Source organism: Microcaecilia unicolor, chromosome 3 (genome assembly GCF_901765095.1).
Source record: "Microcaecilia unicolor chromosome 3, aMicUni1.1, whole genome shotgun sequence".
Taxonomy (NCBI): domain Eukaryota; kingdom Metazoa; phylum Chordata; class Amphibia; order Gymnophiona; family Siphonopidae; genus Microcaecilia; species Microcaecilia unicolor.
In genome coordinates, this window is record NC_044033.1 from 409,025,946 (window position 1) to 409,042,688 (window position 16,743).

A 16,743-nucleotide genomic window follows, 5' to 3' on the forward strand; every position below is an offset into this window, starting at 1 on the left:
ATTCATAATAGTTCAGTCTCTGTAGGATTTAGTCTTATGTACCTGTATATAATATGTAAAACACTGATTGTAACCACAGAAAGGCGGTATTATCAGGTCCCATCCCCTTTTCTTTCTGAATCTATTGGCCTCAAAACCAGTCAGTCACTGAACCCAGACAAGCATTGACATTCTCAAAGGAATTAACCATATCAGCCTATACAAGCATCGCTATTTGGTCATCCAAAAAACAGTGGCATAATAATCCAAAATTCACTACCAGCACAAGCAGACTCAAATGCACTGTGCTGAGCCTTCAGGTAGCCTGCAACTCAGGGGGAGACCATAAGATTTAATTCCCTTCCATGCAACACATTGAATCTTCTCTGTCAGATAGACTTTATCTGCTCTACCACCCTCTACAGTCCCACCTGTTGCAAACATTCTAGAAATGAGCTATGATCTACACTCACTGTATCAAAGGCTGCAGAGAAGGAAACCCATTACCAACATGCCCAAACCTCCATCCAGAGTCATAGAAATGGCACTCAAACCCCACAGCAGTTTGTTCCATGACCCTTCCTAAATCAAATTGCAGGGGACATGGAAGAATTTCTTGCTCTCAAAGTATGTTGACAAATGATAGTATACTAACAAATGACAAGGGCTCGATAACTGCCTGTTTCTGAGCTGCTGGAACCATGCCTTGTCTCAAAGAACCTCAGTCCTACCTAATAGTACCAATACAAGACACTCGCAAGCCCTTTACCAAATGTAATGGAAGGATTCTGGATTCTGTGTTTATCCCATGCCTTTGTAAACATCATGGCCATTTTTGTCTCAACTACCTCCTTCAGGAGGGCATCCGAGGCATATTTCCTGGTGTTCCCGGATCTACCTTCTTGTTCTTTCATACGTTCCTTAGTTATATGTTTCCATTTCCTTGGGAAAGGGTATGTTTCTCATGTATTAAAGGGGTAGGCAGTCCACCTGAGTGGATGAACACCAAATCCCATGAAGTCAAAAGATAAAGATGCAGGAAGATATACTCAGCGCTTTACCGTGTTTTCAAATCGCAAAAGGTCTTTTTTAAGAACAGTTCATATCAGGACTGTATATCCGAAAAAAGCCCACCAAAGACTCCTGAGGCAGGCCTGTGGCCGAAACAAAGTACTGTGTCGAGTCTACATTAAAGTTTGTTCATTGTACACAACCACTGTCACAGTCTCCTGGAGTCATTGGTCCACTTCCCACTTCTCTGTTTATGTTATATCTCATGTATTAAAACCATTTAAATGGTTAAACATTGGTATCATATCTCTACTGCTCCTTTCCACTAGTGTAGATATATTTAAGTTCTCAAGTCTCATCTCCTATGTCTTGAGGTGCAGACCCCACACCATTTCAGTTTGTTTCTCAGGCCCATCTCTAGTATCTTTATATCCATATTGAGATACAGCCTCCAAAACATAGCAATACAGTAAACTGCAAGAGAAAGACCAGCATGGCCCAACCAATCTGTGACTCCATGTGGGTTACCCCCCTCCCCACCTTGTCTTTAGGGATTGCAACTGATGCCCAGTACAGTCTACCACCACGCCTTTTGTTTTTCTTTAAAAGGTGAAAGATATTTAAGTTTTACTGTAAGTGGAAATGCTCTATAATTTTATTCATCTTCATACCATATAGGGCACTTCGTGTTTTTCCCACACCTTTCTGAATTCCATTTTCAACCCCACCATTTCCCACGGAAGAGCATTTCATCGCATTGTTTTGTGCTATAAGATCAGACACTTAACCCCTCTGAGGCATCTTTCCCGGTATGTGCACATAAGTGTCTTCCCCATCCCTAGAACACACTGCACTTTGCATTAAAGTTTAACTCCCAAGAATTTGAGCAGTCTTCTACTGGTAGAATGTGTGAGGTTCTCTGGTGCCAAGACGGAGTCTTTGCATCTCAGGGGTCCCAGGTCATTTGGGACTGGATCAGAAGGCCTCCAGTTCAATGAGGTGTTAATTAAGTTTCATTTCTACCTCTCTCTCTCATCATGGTTAAAATGGAAGTTGACTTTACATGGATTTGGCATGTCAATTAAAGTATTGTGCTTTAAACTAAACTTTTAATGCAGATTTTTAAATGCATTTTTCCAGCACTCTTAATAGTATAAGTGCACCATTGTGCAGGTTACAATGCTACCTGGAATGCTATTGCACAAGGAAGAAACAAATAGAAAATAGTTGAAGCTACAGATGAGGACCACTTGATCCACATTCACTAAGTGTATTAACGCATGTCCTTTCCTTCAATAAAGGCATCAGCTTACATCATTAACAGGCAGGTTTACTAAGATGCGGTAAGTAGCTAGTGCCAGTTTTTAGCATGTGCTAACCGTAAGTGCTAGCCCACACAAACACCTAACTTGCATTAAAACAGAAGGCACAGTAAAAGTCTGCTGCTGTTTAGCATGGGATGAGGGCAGGGACTGGACAGGGATTACACATGGCTTGTATACTGCAGTTAGAGAATGGTAGGTAACTGCACATTTGGCAGGGTGCACTAACAGGGGTTCATCTAATGTCCATAGTGTTGGAATGTAAAGCATGCTAGATACCATGTCTGAACAGAAACCGCAGGGGAAATGCTGGACACATCCTCAACAGTTATTGCAGAGCCTTTGCATTTAAACTGTGTTATGTGCAAAATCCTAATGCTCTTTAGTAAAGATGCCCCTTACACAGAGGAAAAGCCCAAAGAATTGCTCTTATCACTTGCTATAATAGCGCATGTAATGGAAGAGATATTTTACACAAACATTGACAGACAGCTGGTGTGGCTTTATTTGCCAAATAACTTCTATACCAGTGCTGGTATTCTAAAAGTCAACTTACTGTTTATGTAGCACTTCATATTTACATAGAAATCAAAATACTTGTGATTTTAGTGAGCAGATTATTAGCTGCACTCAGCATGAGCTTTTTGGACAAACAGTGGTAAATGGAAACATAGCGAGTTGTGCTAGGTCATACGGGAGGTGGTATTGGATGGGGGTTTACACGCTGTGGTCCACGTGGAACAGCCTCCAGGTAGAGGCAGTAGAATCAAAGACTAACTGAATTCAAGAAAGCTTAGGACAGGTACACAGGATCGCTAAGAGGGAGGAAGGTATAGTAAATGTCATGAATGGGCAGACTGGCCAGGCCATATGTTCTTTATCTCTGTCCTAGTATTACCCATTTTTTTGGGAGGAATTGTGGATCCATCTGGTACAACTTTTGGGTCAATCCATTCTTAAGAGTGCAAAATTGTTTATTAGATTTGGAAGATGATTTAAAACTGGACTGGCTTAACAATAATTTTAAGGAAGGCCCATTTGATTGCCAAGCATTGTACTCTAATACAGTGGATACAGCCTGACCCCCATATACCATTATGGAGAAAAATCAGATGCGTTATTTGCTACATATGGACAAAATGTCAGTTCAGGGAAGTGGGGAGAAGCTTTAATAGATTTATAAAAGTTTGGTAGACAATTACCGCAAGGTTAACACACGAGGTCTTACCGCTAAGTCAATGGCTGGCGGTAAGGTCTCAGACCCAAAATGAACGCATACCAATTTTCATTTTGCCGCATGTCCATTTTCGGCAAAAATTTTAAAAAGGCATTTTTTTGCAGGCACGCTGAAAAATCAGCCTGTGCGCCCAAAACATGTGCCTACACTACTGCAGGCCATTTTTCAGCGCACCTTAGTAAAAGAACCCCTCAGGCTGTGAGCTCTCCATAGACAGAAAAATACCTACTGTACCTGAATGTATACCATTTTGATAGCTTTTGGGCGTGCAGGTCGTATATAAGAAATTAAAAAATGTAATTACCATAATACATGCACTAATAGCTAATAGCATGAGCTTTCAGGCTCCATTAAACCAGAGCAAACTGAGACTTCTCTTCTGCACTGTTGCAAATGCTAATCTTTTGCTACTGAATAGGTGAAGATGGTTAACGTTTAGTTTAAATTTTATTTGGGAAGAATGCTGAACTTCTATTCAAGCAGCAACATCACCGACACCTGAAAAACTGGAGCTTCCAAGGATGAACAAAAACAGCAGGCATATAGCGTAACAAACACAGTGTTTATTAATAAATTAGAAGACTGGAAGGCAATTCTGACAGTTTTTAGGCAGCTGAATGACGCCCCTTAAGCTCTTTCCACATGGCATGACAGGACCTGTAGGGGGAATGACAATTCCCACATTTTCTCTGAAGCGCAGCCTATTAATAAAAGGGAATTGTGGCCAAGAAAATTACTACGACAACATAAATATGTACCCACTGGCCACATCTGTATTCAGTAAGACATAAAAAAAATATGAGTTCTCCGAGCCTCATGCCCTGCAATGGTACCACTAGTGTTCCACTGTAACATTCAAGGTCCAGCACCTGATACAGTAGCACAATTAGTTTTGATCAAAAATGGCAAGGTCAAACTCAAAACACCTTTCCTATATCACTCCCTCCCCTCCCCCAACATCATGTGCACTTGGCAGCATTTGACAACACTTTTGCTTTAGCCGAAAACAGCACAAGTATGAAGCATTTCTATGCATTTCCCAGAGAGAAATCATACAATAAATTGTGCTAGTAATAAAAAAGGCTTTTTTTTAAATTTAATGTGAAATGATATATTAGTCTAAAGACAAGCTAATTGCATTAGATAGTAAGCTAGTAATACACGAGAACCAGATCTCACGGCTTCATTTCACTTGTCACAAAAAATAAAAAGTGGTGGTGAGAAAGAGATTATAGAGCAGCAAAGCAAAAAATAATTTCTTTTGAAACTGGATGAAATCAAAGCAATCCTGACTCGTGCTAAGAATTTTGCAATACCAAGGTCATTGAGCACCCTGGGATCCTGATCTTGGTTAATTAACAAGATTTAAAGTGCATAACTTGATTGGAATGGTAACAGTAACAGAAGTCAAGTGTAATATTAATAAAAATATGCATACAAAACCAAAAGTAGAACCATTTCCATTTTGCAAGAAAGGATAATGAAACTGGCTTGAAAAGTGCAAGAACTAACAACTGACCTTTCTTATTTGGAAAAAAAACAAAAAATTATACTGGCCATGTCTTTTACAAAAATCCTGCCTGCACGCTGTTGCCAATCTTTCAGCACCTGGCAAGCTGCAAATACAAGCAACATTCAGGGCATGCGGACCACTGTTTACAACAGATCAGGGAGATGACTGTAGACGGAATCCAAGAGTTTTTGGCTTGCGTCCTGGCTCTTTGCTCCAGCGATCTCGAAGAGCCGGTCCAGTTTGTCTTCAGCATGGGGAATCTCCTCGATCACATGGAGTTCGTCTGGGTTTAGAATATGTAGCATATCATCAAATATGGGCTGCAGGTCACAGGGGTCCAAGCGAACCTGACGCAGCACTGTGTCTTTCTTCTCTGTAAAGAGACAGAAGCATGCATCACTGCTCAGGTTTAACAGCGTGAAAGGCCGTTGAGGCATGGGATGAGGTTTGAGGTCTAAGTCACTGGCAAAGGAATATAACTACCTTTTTGGGTACAGAAAAACTCTGATTAGGACATGAAATATGTTGTGAGATTTCTGAAATTAGAAGTTTTTTCATTTTCTGACAAGCTTGTTCATACTACCTTCAACCAAGTTTGGGGATTTACAACCAAGAAAGGGATTTACAACCTCAGCAAGCCAACATTCCTGTGAATATCTACAACACCCCAAATGTCTCTCAATCCCATGGAGAAGCTACAGCCTTCACTACTACGAAATTGTGCATGCTGCACAACGTGATCTACAGCATGTGACAAAAGCAAGGTTCTTACTTAGCAAAATTACTCCAATAGTGGCTGCTCTAACATTCAGTCTTTCAATTTCTGAAAGAAGATAGAGCAGTATTTCCTTTCTGAACCAGCCCATTGTTTGGAATGTTACACGCCAAAACAGTGGTGAAACAGCAGACACGTGAATAAGTGCAATGAGATGCCAAGTTACAGAATAGTGCTTAAGTGTCTAGTGCATAACAAAGGGGGCATTTGCATGGGAGGGGCATGAGCAGGCCATGGGCATATCACCAAGAGATGCACGACACTTACAGAATACTGTCCAGTTGTGCGTGCAGGATGCCGCATTTTAGGCACGTGCATTTACACCTGCTATTGACATGGCATAGGAGTGTGCCTAAAAGTTGGTGCACAAATTTGCCATTATAGAATGCTTTCTTAGTGCTCAGATTTTTGGGCACTTAACTTTTAGTGCCCTTTACAAGAATGGCACTTTGGGCTCCTTTTACAAAGCGGAACGTTAAAATGTGAAGCAACCCATTCAATTCCCATAGGCTTCTTTTAATTCAACGCACACTAATTGGTAGTGCTGCTTTGTAAAAGGAGTCCTTTTGTTTGTACTTAAGGTACATTATAAATCTCAGAATCACGAAAAACTGCAGGGAAGATAAAACACATGGCATCCAACAGTCAAACCTGTTGGTCAAGCAAGGAGTAAAAACCACACTTGATTCCTGTGGTGGCCCAAAGTAGTTTTCTGTAAGAGCTCTTATATAGGGAACATGGTACCTATTTGATTCAGAAAACACTGAAAGGTTTTGCACCAAGACAATTCCAGTGAAATAGCATTTACTATGAAATAACTACAAGAAAATGTCCCTGCTACTGTGCTATGGTAGGCACATAAATTTTGCTCTTAGGATGTTATGTGTGAAGGTGGTAACATTGAGCAGTATTATGGATATACACTCTCAATACAGTTGAACCTTCGGGTCTTAACAAGGAATTACAGCGGATGACGTTAATCTAGCCTGGGCTGTGATTGGAGTGTTTAAAGTCAGGTGACTTGGCCCCAGTTCTTTTAAAAGAAATTAAAAGAGCCACGACCATTTTGATAGCTGAACAAGCAGGATGCACATGCACCGCATTACAAAATAAGGTACGTGATCACTGGAGGGTACAGATGGGAATATACAAAATTTGACACTACTACTACTACTTAGCATTTCTATAGCGCTGCTAGGGTTACGCAGCGCTGTACAATTTTAAACAAGGGGAAGGACAGTCCCTACTCAAGAGAGCTTACAATCTAAAGGTGCTGATGCCGACTGTGATTTTTTAGAGGGAAGCCTTGAAACAGCAAAGGCAAAACACGTATCGGTGCTTATCCCCAGTTACAGAGATATTCAAGATAAGTAATCTGAATTTTATGGATTATAAGAAGTTATTAAGATGATTATTGGAACCAGTTTCTATAAATTATGAGAAACTTATGATAAAGTTACAATAATTATATGAGCTATAAAAGTTGTAAAATTTAAGAAAGATATCGGACTGATGACAAAATAAGGTGTTCTACCTACTTTCACAATAGGGGTCACTCCCCAGTGGAAGATCACCTCTGACGGTCTGTTAAATTATAACATACAATTGCTACAATTTTATGCAGTGGAAATATATGGGTTGATTACATCAGAAATTCTGCATAATTTAAGATGAAGATAGTTGTGAGGCCTTGTGAGCACTTACGTTTATAAAGCTACCTCAAGGGCAGGCGCTCGACATTATCTTACCAATGACTCATGCTTACCACTATAAATGAACACAGTTAAGATAGTAATCTTGGGAAAGGAGATCTGTTTGAAAGCTATGGGGTAGATATTCAGTTGGTAGTACTCAGCATTTTGCTAACTGCTGCTGGATTTATCTCTGGAAATTCAATGCCATGTTACACCCAGCACTGAAATTCAAGATATATGGGGGCAGCAAAAACATAGTGTAACAAAGAGAGGGAACTAAGTACGAAAAAGGTCCAAGATTTTGTCTCACTGACACTCACACTGAAGGCGTGAGCTCTATATTGTTTGACATCGGGAGGAATATATTATAGACAACTTTGGAAATCACCAGTTGTTTGAATATTTGTCTGTATCAGCCTTCGCGTCATTGACCCATGATGCAGGTGCAGTAGCACCGAAACACGGCCCATGTCGGGTCTTTCTTCAATCAAGTTCACTATTGAAGGAATTTTTTAAATGAACAAACTGTGTCCCTTCTGTTTTTAAAGGCCCTTTGTGCTCTTTTTTTGCTTGGCAGCAAAAACACAACAAGTTTAAGTGAAATATTCAGCTGTGTCTATGGTGGACCACAAAAATAGGGCTGCATAAATCAATTACCTTAGCTGGTTAAGCGCTGAATATTGGGAACCAGCCAAGTGCCTACTCTACCGCTAAAATGCCCCCAAAATAGCCATCTTCAGCACTAACCAGACATTTCAAATGCCACTATTTCGTTAAGTGCTGTTGAATATGACCAGTTAGCCCCAAATAAGCCCCTCCTAGCCATTTAAATCATTTTAAATCTTGGGCCCCTAATTCTTAAATGAGATGTGGCAATATGCAAAAATGTGGCTTCTAATGTTGCTAACATTTACAGAGGATATGGCATCACTGTAATGCCATATACCAGAAGCCATTTCCAATGCTGCAGTATTATGTTAAATACGTTTGTTTAAACTCATTTTTGATTCAGGCATTTTCAAAATTTCAGAGGAGAGAGCAAGCTTTATATACAGAAGGCTGAATGAATGTCAGTACTATCCTAGTGGCTGCAACATTACATAAATGTTGGAACCGGAAATGCACAAAACTCCAAGGACCACCTGTAACAGATAAGTAAAAAGTTTACTAAAAATGGACACTGTTAGAATGGCTATTCTGAAAACCTTTATGAAACACAGTATTTAAAATCATTTCTTACATAGAAGTACTCCTTGTGCTCGACATAGCATCCTTGCTCTCCTGAAATACTTTACAACAACTATATTGTAGACAAAAAAGAAAAAGGTGTGGGGTCAATTCTCTCTCACCTTTGGTAATAAAGGAGCCTGTTCTGCTGAGAGCTGAGGAGCCACTGGAAGTAGAATCACAGCGGAGAAGAGGTTCTGACTCGTCCACAAAGAATCCTTTATTCTTCTCCAGGGGAGAACGTTCTACAGTCAGAAGACTTGAATCTGAAGGCTTAGGACTTGCAATACCATTGGAGTTGGGCTGCTTCCCATTCACAGGCAGGGACAACTTTTCCACTTCAAGCTAAAATGAGAACAAGATGAAAAGAAAATCTTAGATTTTGCTCAAATCCAACATTTTTAAAGTTTATCAAGCTGTTTTCAGGGCACTTTCTTGCAAGAAAAGCCCCAAATCAGAATTTGACTGAGGGTTACATACATGTAGGTAAACTGGCTTAGGAAGGGTATTTGCAATACATTCTCTTAGACTGCAAGGAAAAGTTCAGGATGATTTCCCTGGGCACCCTTCTTCCTGTAATTCAGGAAAACGATTGGCTATGCTCTCTGGACTTAAAGGACACGTCACAGGAAATATCTCAGATTTCATATGAGAAAACACCACTTCCAGTACCGTGGTCTGCCATTTGTCCTACCAACAAGAAGAGCGTCCTTAAGGATAGGGTGCAATGGCACAATGACCTCTTCCTTAGGAGGAGACTTATAGCCCAGGACAGATATTTCTGCCCTAGGCTCCTCCTCAGTCTCCCTCACAAACTGGTGAAGATTTCAGTCCCTTTTGAGAAGGAGAGGGATCAGATGATAAACCATACGACTCCTCCTACGAGAAATAATGTGGATTCTTATATGACTAGGACGATGACGAACCCATGCGCATTCTCAGTTTTGGGTCGGGTGGAGACCCCCTCAATGTCTGTGCACTCCTAGTGGATGCTGAAGTTTGAGCAGATTTCTGTGACATCGAAAAAAGAATTTCGCCCAAATTAAACTCCTCAATCTTGAACTCTCACAAAGGGGCATATTCAAACTGAGGTTGGGGCTGTGGCCTAAATTGGGCAGCCACACCCAAACATAGAGAAAACAAAGGGCTGAAAAACCCTTAAAAAAAATACAAGGGGTGGAGGAAAACAAAAAATATGAAAAATATTAAAAGAAACTCGCATAGGAAGGCACTTGGCAAAAAAGTAGCATGGAATGAGGTGAGAACATGTGAAGTTCTACTTCTTGCAAACAAGTCCAGAGAAATTACTATCTGAGTGATTTTCTGTCATTGCAAGGGAACCTACAAAACCCAGTTCTCCAGGCTGCAGCACCAACCATTAGGCTATACTCCTCTCTATCTAATTTCTCTAACTTATTTAATACTCGTAAATGTCAACCCTTTTAATATAAATTGCACAAAGTTTTTTTATGCCTACCTATCAAAGGTGACATTTTCTGAAGGGTCTCTCCTGAAGTACCAAAGCTGCAAAAGAACGCCCTCTATCTTGGAGACTGCTCTCCATATTATTTTAGGAAATGCAGTATATTAAACCAAACTGTACACCATATTTCTAAATAAGTCACCTTCCTAGGTAGCATCATGAGTAAAGAGCTCCCCAGCCCCATAGAGGCTGGGATGGCAAAAGTAGATCTTGAGGACAATATTAACTACTCCTCACCTTCTAAAGTCAAGAGTGATTTAGTTCTGGAGACAACTGATGATAAAGTCACAGAGGGAACCCACAAGGTGTTGGTTTCTAAGTTCCTTCTTCTCCTCAATGTTAAATAATGACCCTCCAAATCAGACAAACTGGTACTTTGGGGGGGTCTCATCTTTATTTATAGCTGGAAGTGGAGGTGATAAATGATAGACTGGACTGAACGATGGGACTTCAGGACTATATCAAGGCTTCCTGAAATCACAGTTTGGTCAGAAGTATCAGATATACAACAAAAGAGCCTGTTGGGCCTTTGACCTTTTCAACAGCTGTGGATTTAACATTAGGGCTTTTCACTTTCCTTTTGTCCACTCCAGCGTCCACAAAAAGCAACAACTGAATAGCATGCAGCATGGTATACAAAGGAATGTAATCTCTCCAATTACTTCTTTAATTTAGCATAAGAACAGCCATACTGGGTCAAGCCAATGGTCCATCTAGCCCAGTATCCTATTTGCAACAGTGGCCAAGCCAGGCCACAAGTACCTGGCAGAAATCCAAATAGTGGCAACATTCCATGCTACCAATCCCAGGGTAAGCAGTAGCTTCTCCATGTCTGTCTCAATAGCAGACTATGGACTGTTCCTTTAGGCACTTGTCCAAACCTTTTTAAATCCCGATACGCTAAGCACCATTACTACATTCCAGCAAACAGTTCCTGAGCTGAACTATTCATTGAGCGAAAAAAATATTTCCTCCTATTTGTTTTAAAAATATTTCCATGCAACTTCCTTGAGTGGTTCAAAAGGGGCAGCACATACCCCTGTGGTCACATCTTTTGGGCATGTGACTGCAGGCTGTGTACCATGGTACCAGCATCTTTGTTCAGTGCTATAAGTCACTTGAATACAATATGACAACTCCACCTCCACAGAAGCACATGTCAACAAGTAGCTCCTCCTCCAATTCCTCCTACTCAAATACAGGCTCCAATTTTCTCTGCTCCTCTAAATATACCATTTTTTTCTTAATTTATTAAATATTTAGAATTAAAAATTTAAGAGGGCTTTTTCATTTGTTACTCAAAATAAGCAACTGATCAATACACCTGAACCAACATATCTACAAGGAAAACCCCAGTAACAAACAACTTTTACAGCAAATTTCCTTACAAAGCAAACTTGCCTTCTAATGGCTTTTCATGGAACACTATTACAGTAAGAAAATCCTTGTCACAAACACTAAAGGCTGAGTCACTCAAGGTAATGTTCAACTAATTGAGCAGTTTTGGCAACCTAAGAGCCTGCATTGATTTTTATCGAAATCCGTAGCACATGTAGAAGGAACATTAAACAACCATAGCCAGTGCTGGTTTTCTTTAATGAAGGGATCAAGGACAGCAGTGGCCTCTATGTTTCACTCCAATTACAATGTGTCATTCAAGCAGGTTCCAGATCAACAACCTGGCATGACCAGCAGAAGACTAGCCAATTTACATTAAGCATATGTAAATGTGTTCTGTGTCCCTTGTGCTCCTGACAAAGCTCACCCTGATCAGCCTAGAATGGCTGTGTAGCTTAGTTTAATTGTTAGAGCCACTGATGATATAACAAGGGAGAAGAGGGAAAGAATCAAAGTTACAATTTGAAGGCAACTCAAGACAGAAGCAGCAGTGAGTAGTTAGGGAGGTAAAAGTGAAACTGCTATTGCAGGCCACAGTCCTACATAGAGGATCCAGGTGTTAAGCCATCCTGAAGGTCACACAGGTGCAAATTCACCTTTAATATAAAGGAATGGACTACAAAAAGAAGGGAACAAGATAATTGAATAGGTTTTTTTTTTCTCTCCAAGCCACTTCTCTGGAATTATCTTTCTTTGTTTAAGTAAAGATCCAAGATCCACACCTTGCAAATAAGGTTAATTCTGTATCATAAAGAGAAAGGGGAGGAAAAGACTTCAGATACCCGGTAAATCTCCACTTTTGTTTTCAATAGTGGATACCCCACCGCTCAGCCTTTACTTTCAAATTTAACGTTTTATCATTGTAAAATATCTGGCGGGTATCCTCATAAGTCAGAAAAACCTCGCCCTTGTGCCCCCCACCTTTTATATATTTTTGTAATTTTTTAGAATTTTTGTTCAAATAGAAGGGGACAAGCACTTATCTGTTAGTAAGCTTGCACTAGTGGGTTCGCTCGACAGCGAGCTCCTGTTTCACTCTTGCTTCATAAGGAGCAGGACCCATAGTTTCCTATGCACCCCACCTTTTTGAATCACAACCTAAGAATCGCATACACACAAAATCAAAATTTAAAAGAGATCCTACAAGACAAAACATTGGTGATCAATAACACTGTGTCTGATGGACATAAGAAGTGTGAGAAATGCAAATTTTGTACAATAATGATGACCGGAAAGGTCTTCTTCAATCCAATAGACAAAAGGAAATATCAATTAAAGTTCAATACGAACTGTGATACCACCCATGTGGTGTATATCTTAATGTGTACATGTCCAAAACTATATGTAGGAAAGGCCAAGCAACCTGTGAAACAAAGACTTAGCAATCATAAACACAATTTAAAGTGCCAACGCTGGGAAGCCCCCCTAGTTGTACATAGCATAGAAAAGTCACATAAATTTGAAGACTATAAATGTATAGTGATCAATCATGTCCCAGAATCACTACGGGGGTGGGGGGGAGAGATAGAGATAGAAAGTTAGTCCAGAGGGAACTACGCTGGATTTACAGACTAGGCTCTTTAACCCCAGTAGGTCTCAACAATATGGTCAAGTGAAAGGCTTTTCTATAGAGCTTTTAAAAGATTCAACATAGTTTGGATTAGGTTTAGTGCAAACTTACTAACAGATAAGTGCTTGTGGAATCTTGAAGAGAGTTTACCCCTTTAAATACTGAGCTGGAATCAGATTGGTGGTTGACCGTGGTGTCTATTTAAATCCTGAGCGCCATTTTAAAGCCAAGTAGGCAGACTACAACCAAGACAGAAGCTGACATGATAAGAGGTATAAGAGGTATGTGTTAAGATAAGCTAAATGCAAGTCCATGATGTTTTGTTATGTTTCTCTGTACTGTTTAAGTCTATATTTTTGTTATAGGTTTTACAAAACTATGGGTCCTGCTCCTTATGAATACATAATATTTTAATTGATAGTGAAGGGTAAAGTAAAGATGGAACATATAGATAGGTAAGAGAATAAGAAGAGTTAGAAAGTAAGTTGCACATGAAATGGTTAAATATTATCTCAGCTAGGGTAGGAGTGGATAAACAATTGAAGAACTTGAGAAGTTTTGACGTCCATTCACATATTATAAATTTATGATAAAATATTTTAATGCTGTCTAATTATGGTATAAGGTTAATTGAGCTAAAACTATAGTTGATAACAGATTTCTATTAGCACCAAGCAGACAGCTCACTAAGCACAAGCAGACCAGCACAGATATTCCTTATGATAAAAGATGGTAGCCCTCTTGAAGTATGTCTCTTTGAATACCAGGGTCCTCTCTTCATACCTTCAATACATATTGTTGTTTGGACCAAGCTTTCCTGCATGTAACATAGTAACATGTCGGTGCCTTTGGTCAGACGTTGCTGGCTAGTGTCCTTATGAACTAGAACCCTTGCACTTGACTGAATAGGCTGCTCAAAGATTTAGGGCTGATCAGTATTAGATGCCATCCACTTGTGTGCCCGACTCAATCCTGCTTGTCCAAGGGAAAAGCAATATTTCCCAGTTGTAACAGACATTTTCCATAGACAGCAGGATTGATGAGGCACACAATTCCTCCCAGCTCCCTTACAGTTATTTCAGTGTTTTGAGTTTCAAAACTGAGAAATTGAGAAGACTGCTGTACAAAAGAAGGGCAACACATGCTTAGAACTTTACAGTATGTTCTGAGCTCTGGCACTTGTATGCCTTTTCAATCCTGTCTATAGAAAATAACTCGTTACAAGCGAACCATATTGCTTAACTGGCTCATTACATAAAGAATTTCCATGTGTGTGTGTGTGTGTTTATTCAATATTGTTTCTTTCCAGAGTAATTGTTCCTTCATTAGGACAAAGCAAAAAAAAAAAAAAAACACAATATTTTCTACATTTAATAAGGACAGTATAGAACTAGAAAGTTAAGTCAATATATAAGTAACATCTATAACTGTTTGTTGACGTTTCCAAAGATTCCAAGAAACAGTGTTAAACATGCCATAAAGCAGCTGAGCATCATCAGCACTATAGAAACACAGAAAAAATGTAGGCAGTTAAAGACCATATGGCCTATCCAGTCTACCCATCCATCTACTGTCCCTGTCACTCCCTTAGAGATCCTATGTACTTTTCCCAAGCTTTCTTGAATTCAGGTACTGTTGTCATCTCCACCACTTCCACCAGGAGGCCATTCCATGAATTCATCACCCTTTCTGTGAAGTATTTCCTCAGGTTACTTCTGAGTCTATCCTCTTTCACCTTCATCCTATGCCCCCTTGCTCCAGACATTCCTTTCAACTGGAAGACTTGCCTCCTGTGAATTTATGCCACATAGGAATGTCTCTTATCATATCTCCCCTCTCCCGCCTTTCTTCCAAAGTATACACATTGAGATCTTTAAGTCTGTCCCCATACACTTTATGATGAAGACCACTGACCATTTTAGTAGACTCCCTCTGGACCAACTCCATCCTGTTTATATCTTTTTGAAGGTGCAGTCTCCAGAATTGTACACATTACTCTAAATGAGGTCTCACCAGAGTCTTTTACAGAGGCATCATCACCTTCTTTTTTCTACTGGTCATTCCTCTCCCTATGTACCCAAGCATCCTTCTAGCTTTCACTGTCGCCTTTTATCTGTTTGGCCATAAGACCATTACATACGATCACACCCAAGTCCCACTCCTCTTTCGTGCACAAAAGTTCTCCACCCCCTAAACTGTACTGTGCCCTCTGGTTTTTGCAGCCCAAATACATATCTGCATTTGAGAATCAAAATGGGTACTGTGTGGGATAAACGCAGCTGCCCCGTTTTCACACACACTGGAAAAAACAGATCACTTATCACACCCAGCTCAAGTACAGCAGCTGCAAGTCCCCTCTTGCTGAGTGCTTTACTTATTAGAAATAATGGTATCAAGTATTTGCTCACACTGATAGCTCTTGCAGACTCATATGCCATATCAGAATCCAAGATAAACAGCAATGATTTATGTCTGAATCAAAGAATTTACCACCCAGAAATTAAATGCACAATGAGCTGCCTATGCTATTATCCTTCGATAATTAGGACCTTCACCGCCTTGGTCACTAAATCGTCGTGATAAAGTGCAGTACTGCAAAACTAATTGCCAAAATGAATACACAGCAAGTGCAAAGCCTCTGCCTGTGTTTTTAGGGTATAGCCAGCATCTTCCCATACAGATAATGCAGACACAATACACTTAACATGGATGCAGTTACCACCACCTACTGGGGATGTTAACTGCTCCATACTATCTGTAGCATTAACGTGAGATAATCACCTCCACGTTAACTTTAAGATGAAGTATTTGCCCATTCTCTGCCCCACTCCACATTTGGCAGTTAACTTGGAAACTGGCATGCCTTGCCAAGCCACCATGCTAAGAATGCACTCTAATTCCCACTTTTATTGCTTAGTGTGCTTTAATAAAATATGCTGCTGAATTTATAAAGTTTGTTTACATCATAACAAGACTTTTTCCTAAAGGAGATGGCTAAACTTTGAATGGAAGGACTAAACTTTGGATAGAAGGGCTAAACACAGGAGGGGCATTACAGAAAAAGAAAATAGCGTGTCCAAAAACCTAACCGGAACGGAGGTGTGCCAGGGACATAATCTAGTCCCCATCATATTGATGCCATCCCCTCACCAACCCCACGGATTTCCGTTCCTGTGCTCACCTCAACATGGAACTAATGAAAAGACTGGATTTTTCTTTCTCGCTAAGCCATACTAAGCAAGGGGGCTCTTCATGTTTTTCTGAAACCAATGGAATGTTGGGAAGCTGTACAGCTTGTAAAAAGATTTAACTCTTGCACTTACAATCCGCTTAACCATCAAGTTCAAGGTGGCGAACAATCACACATTATAAGGAGGTACTTTCTATGTTCCTACAGCAGATGTTTTCACTCCGGCTGGCTGGGTGTGCCCTGAGGACTGTTGAAAACCTCTGCCCTAGAGGGTTTACAATCTTGGTTTTTGTACCTGAGGCAATTGAGGGTTAATCGACTTGCCCAGGGTCACAAGGAGCTGC

The 16,743-nt window shown here is 40.2% G+C and overlaps 1 protein-coding gene across 2 annotated transcripts in view; it reads right to left on the minus strand.

Annotated features, from left to right (window-relative positions):
* Positions 1-4,092: 4,092 nt before the first annotated feature.
* The window catches only part of TNFRSF21 (TNF receptor superfamily member 21), a 199,361-nt gene continuing 186,710 nt past the window's right edge, over positions 4,093-16,743 (minus strand). For both annotated transcript variants that reach the window (XM_030198788.1, XM_030198787.1), the window contains exons 6-7: positions 8,881-9,103; positions 4,093-5,435 (exon numbers count right to left, since the gene is read on the minus strand). In XM_030198788.1, coding sequence (XP_030054648.1) covers positions 5,206-5,435; positions 8,881-9,103 — 453 coding nt within the window. In that variant the 3' untranslated portion in view covers positions 4,093-5,205. The remainder of the gene's footprint in view (positions 5,436-8,880; positions 9,104-16,743) is intronic.